At 40.2% G+C, this 14,386-nt stretch overlaps 1 protein-coding gene across 1 annotated transcript; it reads left to right on the top strand.

Annotated features, from left to right (window-relative positions):
- Positions 1–1,765: 1,765 nt before the first annotated feature.
- Positions 1,766–14,314, top strand: plin3 (perilipin 3). The gene is made up of 8 exons (XM_084353988.1): positions 1,766–1,875; positions 7,839–7,928; positions 8,146–8,341; positions 9,243–9,325; positions 9,835–10,066; positions 11,871–12,211; positions 12,482–12,700; positions 13,062–14,314. Exons 2-8 carry the CDS (start codon positions 7,860–7,862, stop codon positions 13,200–13,202), a joined length of 1,281 nt encoding a protein of 426 aa, XP_084210114.1. The 5' UTR covers positions 1,766–1,875; positions 7,839–7,859; the 3' UTR covers positions 13,203–14,314.
- The last annotated feature ends 72 nt before the right edge of the window (positions 14,315–14,386 follow it).

The following is a 14,386-nucleotide window of genomic DNA, read 5'->3' as shown; positions in this document are numbered from 1 at the left end:
AAAGCAAGTGAAAGAGAAAAATAAGGACAACTGTGCTGATGATGTGAGACTTAACATAGCCGATATGGATGAGAAAGGTATGAGTACACAGAGGATGGATGCTGAGAGGGAAGGTGAAACAAAGGTAGAGGTAACAGATCCTGACCAGAAAGATATTTTCGCCCCGTCTGAGTCAAAAGAGGGTGACAAGCGAGCGAGAGAGATAAATAAAAACACCTGGGATGAGATGGCGAGTACATACAAGGGGGGACAGGAGACTGAGGGGAAACTGAGGCAGATAGGGATAAGTGCTACATAAGTGCTACATCACCTTCAGAAAAGGAAGAGCTGTGAAAAAAATGTGCATTTTGGGAAAGAGGGCAGCTGATAAAAAAGATCTATGATGAAGATTAGGAGATTTTACATGGCCACAATAAACGAGGAAGGTGTGAGCAAACTGAGGATGGATGCTCAGAGGAGAAGTAAAAAGACAGATCCAGAAGGTAAAATGCAAAATCAGACTGCAAGCAATCTTCGTCATATGGAAGAGCTGCAGGAAAATGAGTGCAATTTGCAAAGAGATAAGCAAGAGTAAGAAGCCAGGGAAGGAATGAAGATGAAGAAGAATGCAAAAAATTGATTGCTTTACCATTTCTTTTGAGGTCTCAGTGGCTTCTTTCTTACACACCATGACCTAAATTCAGGTTCCAAAGGCTTATGTGTGTCAAACAGTTTGTGGTCCAGTTATTCTTGAGACATATCATACATGAGAAATCATTTTGAAGCATTCTGTTAAAGCAAAAGTTTAGTTTTCAGTTGAACAATATTTACAATTTTAAGCCCTGCTAGCGTAAAGTTGTTGGAGCAGATGTTACTTCTTGGTTACTTAAAGAGACAAACATTATGTTAAAGGCGGAATGAGTAGGATTTGTCTGTGCCACCATTCCCCAGCTCTATAGCTCCTCTTGGATGCTTGTTGAAAGGGTAATTCTGGTGTTTTTGAATCTGTGGCCTAATTTTACATATTAAAGGGTCTAAATGACTAATTTTTATCCAGTTTTGCCCAAAGGTTGACGCTCAGAAATGTCCTGTACAGCGCAAAATGCTAAAATAGAGGCAGTGTGCAGGGCCTCTGCAGATAAAGACACTGCCACACACTTGTAGCTGATCATACATGATGACTGAGAGGGATATTTTTATATGAATCTACAAATTTTTAACTGTTTTTTCAAAACACAAATAAATTGCGTCATATTAGATTAAGATTAGATTAGATTCAACCTTATTGTCATTGTGCAGAGTACAGGAACAATGCCAATCAAATGTTGTTAGCATCTAACCAGTAGTGCAAAAGAACAGCATAATGTACAGAAAGTGCAAATACAAGTACTATAGCATTAGTATATTCAGTGTTTACAGTATAGGCAGTATGACTGTATGTACATTAGTACTTAATTAAGTCTCCACTACTGCTGACAACACTAATTAAATTCACCCATCTTTAGGCTATTTTTATTTACAATCTATGTATTTATCCCTTGATAAGTTAGTTACCAGCGCCAGACAGAACAAAATGTGAGGATATCTTTTAAAATAGGCACCATAAAAACATAAAAATAAAATTGCCGCGGTTATAATTGTGTGTGAATGTGTATGAAGTTCATTTACATGTATCTGTTCCAGATGACAACAGATGTGGCCCCGGTGTGGCCCACAGACTGTCACTTCCGTGTTGCTGTAATCTGATTGGTTTAAAGTTTGTTCGGACACGCCCACACCTCCGCCTCTCTGTCCATACTAGCATCAAGAGCAGTTCGTTGAGGGCAGGACGGGTCCATTAACCAACAATACACCGCAGGTCAAAGCAGGACAGAGGAACAACAGGCTGCCAGTGAGGTCAGTGAGGTTTGACTGCTCTGTTTTTGTTTCTAAATCAACCCTCAACTTCTAGGCGCGTCGCTGAGCTTCAGCTAACGTGACTTGTTTTGTACGTTAAGTAGCTAAAGTTTACCTAACGTTCAGTGTTAGCTAACCCCCGTGTGACGGCTGCGGATACTTTACTGTGCGTGTTTACATCGAGGAGTGACCAGAAGTTATGATTTATTGGGACGAAACGATTAAAAGAGGGCTGTTGTTTGCTCAAGTTATTACTCACAGCTCTTCATCTGGGGCAAAGTTCATCAACTGTCAGAAATGAAAGCTGCTGTGTGCTTTACATTGAAAGGTCGCAGTGTTGTGTTAAAAAACAGCCTAAAGTGGGTTTCTGTGGGCTGAGCACTGATGGAAATCATCCTATCATGTCATGTAAGAGGGCTGCTTATTATTCCAATGGGTGTGAAAGGGCTCTTTGCTTAATATAATATCGTGCTCAGACATTAACCCCCTGAAAATGAAGCAACTTCTACTTGTGACCTTTTTGTGTGTGGAAATGAGCTGTTGTCATTTCTTTCAGCTCAAGTTGCTTCATTGGAGGGATTAAAGTGACCTGAAGAAATTAAACGATCTTAATAATTCACAAAAAAAAGAAAAAAAAGACATAATTTTATGTGACATTTCATTTTTCTTCTTATTCCTCTTATCATCTCAGGAGACCCTAATATTAATATTGGGTGCTTTTCAGCCCCTGCAAATTAATCTCACTGACCCGGGTCTACACTATTATAGATAAAGTTGAAAAATGTAAGAATATGATATTCATTCTCATTCACTCATTCTGGACAATTGTGGGTGCTGATTAGAGGTAGATCAATTATCAACTCTGGCCGATTATCAGGGCTGATATTCAGCTTTTTCCGATTATTGTTATGGATGATTTTTCTATCAGATTGCCGATAAATTAAACTAATTTAAAATGTGCAGCTTTGGCTCTGATGCAACATCCTGTCACACAATGTCCTGCCCGCAACAATATATGACTGATAACACATCACAATGTATAGTAATAGCCCGTAAACACTGAATAATCAGAATCTGCAAAAATAACTAGTTACTTAATGTATAAATGTAGTGGAGAGGAAGTATAGAGTAGCAGAAAATGGAAATACCTCAAAAGTGTACTTAAGAACAGTACTTGAGTAAACCAATATGCACATATTGTTATCCACCTGATTGCAGTGAACATTAAAGGGAAATTCCAGTATTTTTAAACCTGTGCCCAATATCTATGTCTTTTGGTGTGTAAATGATTCATACTTATCAAAAGTTTTTAAATCTGTCCAGTAGATCCCCTCAGTTGGCAGCTGTGACTAACAGAAACACCGCTGCCATCAATGTAACCGAGCATCCTGAGTTCACTTAACTGGGCGGGTCTGATAAGAAAATAATAAAAGGGACATGAAGACATATGGAGTGTATTGTGCAGCAACAAACTTGTTGACAAATGCCACCTTTTATGATGGCATCACCTATCGGCCCAACCCTACGGATGATTTTGCTGATATTATAGTTCCACGTTGAAGAACCTAGCTCTTTACTGTTGTCACTGATATCTCTTTTGTCCTCTCTGGCAAGTGTCTCAATAGTTTCCTGGAGATAAACCAGCATGTCCAATTATATCAAAGGTCACATACACGTGGGTCAGCTCTGACAGGGTGATGTGGCTCAACATTTTGAAGATGTGACAAATAGTGTTACAACGCAATAGGCAGAGGCTGCGTAGCCTTTTTACGAGTGCTCTGCTGGAATCACTTGTCAGGGAGCTGATTATTTCTGAAAGTCGAACACAGCTTTTGTGTTGCATAACAGCCTTCTTCATAATATTTTCTGTGTCTGTGACAATTATCTCGGGTTCATCTCACACTTGATAGCGCAGAGTATAGTGTTAGACTTTGCTTTGTAATAAAGCCAGTGAAGATCTCATCAACTGCCTCTCAGACTTAAAAAAAAAAAAAAAAACCATGTTGCTCAACCAAGCTGTTGCAACAAAATGCAATTTGCAATCACACAGAGCCCCGAGAGGCTGTCCGAAACACCACAGTTCATGTAGAGAATTTTATTCACCCAGACATCTGAAAGAATTTGTGAAATATGAAACAGTGGTATAAAGGTCAGACGTGGTGAATCTGCTTGGCTTCAGTGTAGTTTGCTGGATGAGAGGCTCGTCTCTCTGTAAGCAGTTCCTTCTGGCAGGTGGATGTGTAGCCTAATTTACCTGAGCATTAACTACATCCTGCCAACAGGTTACAGCTGGTTGGCTGCACTCCTCGCCCAACTGCTGTATGTTTCCCCAGCAGTATGTTCACAGAGGCCATGTCCTTCTTTGACTGTCTGCCCCATACATCAGGTCGAGCGTGGCAAACACTTGTTAACAGTGTTCCAGTAAATACAGGTGGACTCCTCTTATGTCTCCCTGTGCCATCTGTCAGAACACAAAAACAGATGTCGTCCACATGTTGTGAGCACTAGAAGGAAAAGGAAAAGATGCTTTGCTGCAGAAGTCTCTCTCTGATCAGCTGTCGTCCCTCTTTGCTTGCCTCACTTGCATCTCTTCATTGTCTTCGTTATTCATTTCATCTGCCAATTATCCTCCTGATTAATTGTTTGGTCTGTAACATCAGAAAATAATGACAAATCCACACTTATTTAGTATCATAATAATATTCAGTTTACCATAACATATGAAAAGGAAAAGCAGCAAATACTCATAATTGAGAAGCTGGAATGAGATAATGGTTAGCATTTTGCCTTTAGACATACATTTCATGGCTAATCGTTTTAGCCCTGCATGGGTATTATACATTTGTCTACCATCATGAATTTGGCTGTACCGTTCCTGTTCATTTGATATGTTTGGTTGTATTGAGCTATTGTAAGCAATGGTGCAAATCAATACGCAGGATGGCTTTGTGGTAATATTGGAAAAATTATGATTTTTGCATCAATGTGATGAATTTTCTTCATTTCTTGTTACCATTGGTTTGGGGTTAATTTATCCATACGCAGATTCTCAATCGATGACAACATAATCTGATATGCATTACATCCAGTATACCAACATTGTGATATACATACATTACATTAGAATTGAAACTAATGTAACGCACTGGATTGACAGCAAGCAGTAATGTTAATTAATTATTGAAGTTGCTTTTAAAGCCAAAGTGCAACTTCTCAAATGTGAATACTTGATGGTCCACTCCGATAATAAGTTTGCTATATTGGGGGTTTTCAGGCTTTTGGACTGACTGAAAAGTTTGTCCCCTTGAACTCTGGGAAACTGTGAAGGCCATTTTCACTATTTTTTAAACACATTTTATGGTTTAAACATTGAATTGATTAATACAGAAAATAAATGGAAGATTAATCGATAAAAGACATAATTGTTAGACTTTCATCACATACAGTATAACAGGATAGAGGATTTTATCCAGACATTCACTCATTGATTTATGATGATTTAAATATGAAGTATGATTTCTCCTCTTTATTTCAAGAAGAAAAGGAACTGGATATAATTGGACAATTGATTGAATGGATTTCACCCATTTCTGTGACCGTTAAAATGTAATTTACTTAGTTTTTATTTTCTGCAATACTTAATGCAGTAGGGTAGTATTTCACTTGAGCAATTCTTTTCTTTTGGTTTTCATTTAAAGTAATATTTTACATTAGTGGAAGAGCGGTATTGCTCAGTGTTTCACTTTTACTTGATTCACTTGATATAAATGACGTTGGGGTCCATTTTCTCTGCATACTTTCATGTGAGCTTGTGAACAATCAATCACCAGCATTAGTGCCCTGCTGGCCCACAGTTCTTAACAATATTCATGGTTTTTCTCTTGACTCCGATCTATAATTTCAAATTAGACTCACCTCTGGGCCCCCAGAATATTTTCCCATAATTTATCATGTCTGTATTCCCTTCATGTCGTATCAATCATCGCCTTGAAGCAAGACTCACCTTGAGAAAACAGCATTGTTACAGGACACTGTACACATTTTAAGAAGTTGAAGTGTTCGGCTAAATGGAAGAACTGAGCAGGGCTTGTTCGTGTTTTGACTTCTGACATCTTGATCCAACACTAGAAACAACACACTCTTTTAATAAACCTAGAGTAAGAAATAAGTCTTTTGACTCATCCACATGAGACTGACTTTGAAAACAAGATCTATGTATCATCTGATATACACACATTATGCGCAGCGATCCCTCAAAAGTGGTTTTCGTATCGGCACATATGAGACAACATACATGCCGCGGCAGATATTTCTTAAGAGGCAACCAGCATATCAGGCAACCAGCATATTGGTTGGGCTGCAGTCGCAACAGCCAATGGGAGGCAATCACATGACCCAGCTTATAACACGACAGGTGAAACAAATAGAAAATAATTTAATGATGAATTAAGATGAGATAAAACTTTACTAATCTCATAGGAAAATCGTGTGCCAGCGTTTGCAACAGAAAATTACAGAAAAAACAGAAACAACCAGCATCAGCCAGTAGGTTCCCCTGCGTCAGGGTGACACACTGGGCACAGTTTAAGACAGTAAATATACAAATATAGAAAATATAAATAACATGAGATGAGATGAGAGAAATGTGCACATGCGCACAACTTGCAGAAAATATACAGTAGGGTCTAAAAGACTGAGACCACGATTTTTCGATCGTTTCAGCTTATCAATTTGAGTGAAAAGTTGGATCTCTAAAAAAATGTCTGTTAATTTCATAACATCTTTGGGTGTGTTCCCCTTTTGCTCTAATGATTGCATGTGCTAGTGCTGGCATGGACCCCGCAAGTTTATGCAATACCTGATGACTCACGTTATCTCAGCGCGATTTGACAGTTTTCCACAAAACTGAGAAAGCCAAGCATCCTGTGACATCACAAGAAACTCTTTGGATCATTGTTATGCTGGCATAACATGAGTCATCCGGTTTAACACAGACTTGTCCAGTCCATGCCAGCTCGACTGCATGCTGCTGCATTTGAGCAAAAGGGGGACAGGCCAATCTTTTTTCAGAAACTTTTAACTCAACTTTTTAAGTTGATATCATCATTTGTAATGAAAAAAGAATATTATTAGATTTAAAAACATGCAAAATAGAAGTATCTTGACCAGTGGTCTCTAGACTTTTTGACCCTGTAATACGTAATACTACAATAGGCTGTGGAAAAAAGGGAGGAGCCTATACAGAAAAAGATTACAGAAAACATGTCAAATCTATATCCTCAGTGACTCCAGGATACTTAAAAACTTACCTCAGCCATTACAACGTGCTATTAGCGTGTCAGGCTATTATTCTGACATTCTGTGATATGATGTAAACTTGAAATTTGCCCGATAATCATGAAACTGTAGGTTCATGTTTTACTCCTCAGTGTTAATGTCATTAGATCTAGAAGTCAACTCAGAAAAACCCCCAGATACTTATCCTACACATTATTCACCAAACATTAATCCCTCGGTTCATTAACAAATTCAAAATAATGCCCAGCCTCAGATGTCAAGCTTTCATTACTTCAGGATGCCATATAATTTAAAAATGCAAAAATATAGCTGTGGGTGGTTAACAAGAAAAGAAAGTCATTCAGCTTTGCCATAGAGACTTGAATTGTATGCTTGGCTGCACCATTTTGTTTTTCTAAGGGCAGTTTCATCCTCATTGCATCACAGTGTTGACAAATGAATTTAACATGGTTGAGTTGCCTAGCTGCCAATATTATTTAACCATATGACAGGACAGCCTTTCCGATTCTAAATTCATGAGACACACTACTTCTCTGCAAGATAAATTGTATCAACCACTTAAACAAAAAAAAAAAAAAAAAATCAGACAGGGAGATTTATTTCATCATGCATAGCGAGCAATGTGAGGTGAATCTGTGTTTCTGACACTCTGTATTCTATGTCAGAGATTGAATCCAGCAGTCACCATGGCAGACAGCGGGAAAACTAATGAGACTGGAGCTGCAGCAGCAGAACCAGCTAATGGAGACCAGCAGGTGAGGAGCACTGTGACCCAAAGTGACATCTATTACAAAACTGAGGCGTATTAAGAACTCATTTGAAGTTTAGGATTTCATGTTGATAAGCCACTGTGGGGAATAAATCATTATTCCTACCAGACGGCTGAAAATAGCTTTTCTTTACATAGTCAGGACTGTATTACACATTTAGTCTTTTCACAGTAATGTTTTTATTTGTGTTTTTTTGTTGTAGAATGTTGTGTCTCGAGTGAGTAATCTCCCTCTGGTGAGTTCAGCGTGCGGGGTGGTTTCCAGTGCCTACAGTACCACCAAAGACAACGTGCCCTTGCTGAAGGGAGTGATGGATGTGGCAGAGAGTGGTGTCCAAACCCTGGGGGCAGCTGCCTACACCGGATCCAAGCCCCTCTTGGACATTATAGAACCACAGCGTAGGTTCTTCTATCTATGATGTAATATATGTGCAATGACGGCACATATATTAACAACATAGTAATGCAGTATGAAAGAATTTTGCAAGCTTGCTGCATATTAAAAGGTGTGACGTATCACTTGGTACTTGAATATTACAAGAATGAAAGTAAGTCTTCCTCAAAAAGAAAATTCAGTATGTTTGTTGGAAGTGTCATTTTAATCTTTAGAAGGCTTTCAATTCAACGGTTACCCCCAGATTCCCCTTGGCCCGTCTCTGCCGCATTATGGTCGCTGTAGCTAATCGCGGCTGTTCGAGACAGTGCTCTTGTTTCCAAAGGCTGCGTCATGGCACGTTATAGCAGTGTCCTAGTGAATATGGACCTAGTCTATTTTTGATAGAAGCGGACCAAAGCAGGGTCAAGCTGCACAGAACAGATGGAGCCAGACAGGAAATCAGACACGGAACGGGATCGTCTATCCTGTCAAATTTCAAAATAAAACACCTTGTGCAGACTCGGGATCTACAGCACAACAAAGTCGGAAATATTAACAATTAAAACACTTAAAACAGACAAATAACGGAACAAATTAACCATGTAGCCTACTCAACCACAGTAGGAGCACAAAAATCATGAAAAATTACAAAATACATGAATGAAATAAAGACAATCTGAGCTACCCAACAACAGCAGGTAGGCATGACGCTCGGCTTCTGAAATGCTCCCAGTGGCATATGAAGCCATGTGGTGAAGGGAACAAAACAGCATGGCATACGGCAGGTAACACAGACGTGCCCAGTGGAATCAAGGGGTAACTGTTTGTGGTACTTGGTAATACTTCCCGCTGATAGAGTTAGCAGCGAGAAAACAATCGTATTCTTCTTAAATTTTTAAAGTTTCTGTTGTGTGCTTGTTTCAGTTGCAACAGTAAATGAGTACGCCTTGAAAGGACTGGACAAGATGGAAGAGAAGCTGCCTATTCTTCACCAACCTGCAGACAAGGTGAGATAGAAAGCCATGCCTCTGTGGAAAAAAAATCAATTTCAGACCCTCGTTTATTTATACTCTTTTCACACCTGAGAGAAAACCCACCAACACCCACTTACATCTGGCTTTTGTAAAATGGGAATTCATTCCTGCATCAAATGACTGCAGTAGTCACAAATTTCAAGACCCTTCAAACATAGCTCGTATCATTACCGGGCCCTCTGCATGTTATATCACACTCAATGTAAACATAGGAGCCATGTTTACTCTTTTCAATATCCAATAGCAAGTTACTGTTACCCCTTGGTAAAAACAACCCTCAGGGGCGTCCTACAAAAAGAAATGAATGGATAAAACACCACTCCCCAGCTTCCACCTTATTGTTTTTACTTCTCATACTAGTGCACCCTGCATTGTCACTTACTCTCTGAACTGCTCCTTGTAAGTCAAATTGTCTTAAATGTCATATCTGTCCCCACCAAAACGCTCTGAGCACGGCACATCATCGTCTCCGTCTTCCTCAGGTGGTGTCGGACACAGTGGGTATGGTGTACCAGTCGGTGGCAGGGGCCAAAGACGCCGTGGTGGGGGCTGTGATGGGCGGTGTCGAGCTGACCCGGGCAGCAGTCAGCGGAGGTATCATCACCGCCATGGGCACCAGGATGGGCCAGATGGTCAGCAGTGGGATGGGCCTGGCCCTGAGCCGATCCGAGGACTGGGTTGACCAGAACCTGCCACTCACTGAGAGGGAACTGGGTCAGTAGCTATCCTCAATGTGGAAAGCATAATGAGTCCATAAAAACCAGAGGAGGTGATAATCCCATATGTCTACTGCTGAGGTATAGGCAGGTGTGTTTTGACAGTTGGATCAAATGAAGCTGAAACAAGGCTGCAGTTGGAATTAATTAAGGACGACGAGTGGCCAGAATTGTAAATAAGTAGATTAGCTTTTCTCCCACTTTTACAATAAAGCTGAAAAGATACTGAAGAAATAATGTAGACAAAAGTTTAATAGAGACAAAGTACTTTTCAGTTAGATTTTGTTTTCATCGGTTGTTAGTCCTTGAATTTTAAGATCTGTCAAGCAACCTTATGTTTTAAATATACAGTTTGTAGGATTTAGTGGTATCTCGCAGTGAGTTTGCAATTTGCAACCGGCGAAAATCCACTTGTCTCACGCTCCCCTACAGTGAAATGAAGAACGTGAATGGCCGGTGTTTGGTTTTGTCTGTTCTGGGCTTCACATGGTGGTGCAACATAGCTGACTCTGTGGAAGGTTCTTAGTTTTAGGTGATTACAAACTAATTAAAAAAACTTGATTAAGAATATAATGTTCCAATTCTGACGGTTGATCCTTCTAAATCCTATACACCGTGTTAATGTACAGTATTTCATAAAAACGAACAGTCACTTTTGCCTCATTCCTTAAGATGCCATTCGAGATCTGCTACACCACCTTAATCACATGTTTAACCCCTCTTTTGTTCTTTTCACAATATTGATTTAAATTTGCACTTGAAATCATAAGATACTTATACATAGTTCAACAATGGCAGTGGTATCCCATCTACTTTCAGGTAAGCATTAATAATGCAGCAGTTTTGCTCAGTTTTTTTGGAACATTTTCAGGTTTAAGCACAATAATTAGCCTTATATCCCTTACATTACTCCAAGCCTGATTTCATACAGCTTAAACTTTAGTGGGCATTACTGCCATTTAATTAAACGTAATTTATTCCATATTTGATATGCATGAAGGATTTGGAATTTACTATGACAGTCAGTAGCCAATACTGTATACGTGCTTCACTGATGTAAGATCAAAGAGATACGTTATCATTATAAAGGCAAGACAAGGTGATGTGGCAAGATGATCATGACGAAAGTGTTAAATTCCTACAGTGACTGGATCTGACCACATGAATGGTTGATGCTATTCATAGAGAGCGAGGCAGGACATTACAATGAGCTTCCCCTCCGTGAACTTGGCCCAAAAAGCACTTACAATTTCCAACACTCACAGCTTTGACACCTGCTACTGTGATGTCATGTTATCGTGACAACCTGCCATACTCCAGTATAGCAGCAATACTCAGGAGGCCATCCTCTTCTCTGACTATGGATGTGAAAAAGATGCAACTGTATTCAGCGACAGAAGGAAAGTGTCCATAATGGCAGAACTCTGGGGAGTTGGGATTTGTTCGGTGGTTGCTGTGGCAGAGGCCATCCAGACTCACCAAAGTGGCTTTTAACAGAGGCACGGGGAGATGGCGTTACTATGCATTTCCCTTAACTTGCGCAGATTGATGACTTGCGGGAGTAATGAGGCTCCCAAGTCTTTTTGTCTCGCCTAAGCAGATGTGCTTTAACCCTGTTGGAGTCAAGTAGCCCGACTTGCAACAGATGCACCAGTTGGCACAGTAAGCAGGAGGTAATTGTGCCTCCATCTATCACTAAACCACTGTTTGTGCTCACATCTGAATGTTTAACAGTTTTGTTCGCCCATTTACACAAAACATCTGTTTTGAAAATATATGAGATTAACACTCTCCACTTTCAGCTGCAGTGGCTGAACCTGCCGCCAACGAGGTGACTACACAATTGGCCAGCCCCAGCTACTTCGTCCGCTTGGGGAAACTCTCTGCCAAAGTACAGGAGCGGGCCCTACAGCAGTCCCTGGTCCGTGCACGGCATGCCAGGGATACCACCTATGCCTCGGTGGCTCAGATTACCAGCACTCTGGACCTGCTAGAGAGTGCCCGTACCAGTCTGGGTACCGCCAGTAACCAGATAGGAGGAGCCTCAGAGCAGCTGCTGCAGCGCTGGACAGAGTGGAAGGAGAAGCAGGCTGGAGGTGGACAGACCGAGTCAGAGCCAGATGGGACCAAGGATGAGGCTGAGGTCAGGGCTGAAGCATTTGGGAATTGACTTAATGGTCTCTAACCAGATTATTTTTGGGATGAGAACTAGAGTCCATAAATTCAGCACTAAATCAGGCTCACATTTTAGAGACTGATATTGTTTTGTAATGTTCAAAGATTCATGTTGGACAGGAGTGGCATGACATTATGTGATCAGAATTAGAAAGGGATGGGGAAACTACTTAGGCCGAAGAAAGGAAAGGGAATAGGGACCATCAGTTAATATTCAAATTTAACTGTCTTTTTACAGCAGCTGGAGTGGCGGGCCCTCTCAATGGTACGTGGTATGAGCGACCAGCTGAGGTCATCGTGCTCCAACGTGGTGTCAAGTGCTCAGGGTCTGCCAGGTGCAGTCCAGGACCAGCTGACCAGCGCGAGGCGATCAGCTGAAGAGCTGTACACTTCTCTGGGGAACACCAGCACCATCACACCCCTCCTTCTGGAGCGGAGTCGCCACCACCTGACCCAAGTACTAATTGCACAACACTGTCTATGGCGCAGTGTTTTGTTTTGCAGCATCAGCTTAGCTAAATATAGATACGTGCCTGAAATGTTATTTTATTGTTGATTAGCACAGTCAGGCCTTCTATTACATTTTTATGGGTGCTTAAATAACAGCTGCAGAGTCGGAGGAAAAGGAATTAAGAAGCATTTTTACATAAACAAATATCTATTCTCAGGAGTGTCTGCTCATCCATACGCATTTGTGAAACTAGGACAGTCGAGTTTATGTTGTATTTAGTAATGTACAGATATAAACTCATTGCCTCGCCAAAATAAATAATTAGTGAATTTTGTTGTGAGTAATACTAGTATGTGCTTGTTCCCAGGTTCAGCAGTCTCTGGATGGTGTCATGGAGTATCTCCTAAACAACACACCACTCAACTGGCTGGTGGGACCTTTTGCCCCTCAGATTGCTGAGAAGGCAGAGGGAGATGTGGCGATGGAGCAGAGCGGACCACACAACTAGACTTCGGTGTGTTTCATGAGTTGATCAATATGCAGAAAGAGGACCAGTGTTTACTGTAGATCGACCATTTTAAATAATACATGTGCTTGCTTTAATGAAAGAAGACTGCAATTAATTAAATCATGTTTTCTTCATGATGCACTAAATTTGAACTTATTAGCTGGTGACACTACATTTGTGATGTAGAAGTTAATGGGATTTAATTATGCCTTAAAGCTCTGACCTGTGGCCTTACAGATTTTATATTTCATTTGTGCACTTTATTATTTATCCAGCAAGGGATAAAAGTATTTTTACATTTCATGAGGATTCTATGTAAGTGCCTGTACTATTATTTCAAATACTTGTTGATACAGCCCAACCAATACTTGACTTCTGGGGCAGACGCCGATATTATGGGGGATTCCTATATTGATACATCAGCAGAAATACTTTTTTTTGTTTTGTTTTTTTGCATCCTCAAATGTGGTTATCAAACACTGTATGAAAGATGTGTGACGGAGGCAGGATATTTTACAGTTTATAGGTACTGTATGTAAGAATTTTAGTTTGGTTACATTTTTTTAATGTTTTCAATAAGACCTTAGGACATGTCCAACCCTGTGGTGACCAACACAGGTATCTTCAGCCAAAACATTATATTTTCCTACCCCTAACCCGAAATGTCTTTTGTGCCTAAACCTAACCAGAGCATAAGCACGGTGTTGCGACAAGACAAACCCAACCAAAACTAATGTAAAGTTGCAACAACAAAGAAAACGTTTAAGTCTTCATATCTGTTGGCTCCCAATTCTTACATATCGCACCTTTTTAACAATAAACTGTATCACTGCACAGAAACTGTAAACTTCACTGGGAATTCAATAATTAAAAATGATGTTATTATTATAAATTACTTCAGACATTTTTTTTTCTGCATTATAATCTCAGAAATAAAGGTTTTCATATTGGTGTCAAGTCAACTGTGTAATGACATTCAGAGTTGAGTTAGATTTGCCCTTTTAATTCCAATATATAGTGTCTGAACCTGGAAGCAGCTTGTGATCTGTCAATGAGCCAACATATGAATAAAAGTGTGACACGGCCGAGTGTCAGTGTCACCCTGGAGTACATTAATATTATCCCTGGGTGTTTTGTTGTGCTGTTGTTGTGGTGGGCTGGTGGACTTTGCTGTGTTGGCCCGT

This window comes from Pagrus pagrus (assembly GCF_965226575.1).
Source record: "Pagrus pagrus genome assembly, chromosome: 6".
Taxonomy (NCBI): Eukaryota; Metazoa; Chordata; class Actinopteri; order Spariformes; family Sparidae; genus Pagrus; species Pagrus pagrus.
Note: the sequence above shows the minus strand (reverse complement) of the source record. Positions and strands in the feature narration are given on the sequence as shown.

Coding starts and splice junctions, on each gene's coding strand:
- plin3 (XM_084353988.1), top strand. CDS start 7,860: ATGGCAGACAGCGGGAAAACTAATGAGACTGGAGCTGCAGCAGCAGAA. Junction 10,067..11,870: donor ACTCACTGAGAGGGAACTGG/GTCAGTAGCTAT, acceptor CTCCACTTTCAG/CTGCAGTGGCTGAACCTGCC. Junction 12,212..12,481: donor GGACCAAGGATGAGGCTGAG/GTCAGGGCTGAA, acceptor GTCTTTTTACAG/CAGCTGGAGTGGCGGGCCCT.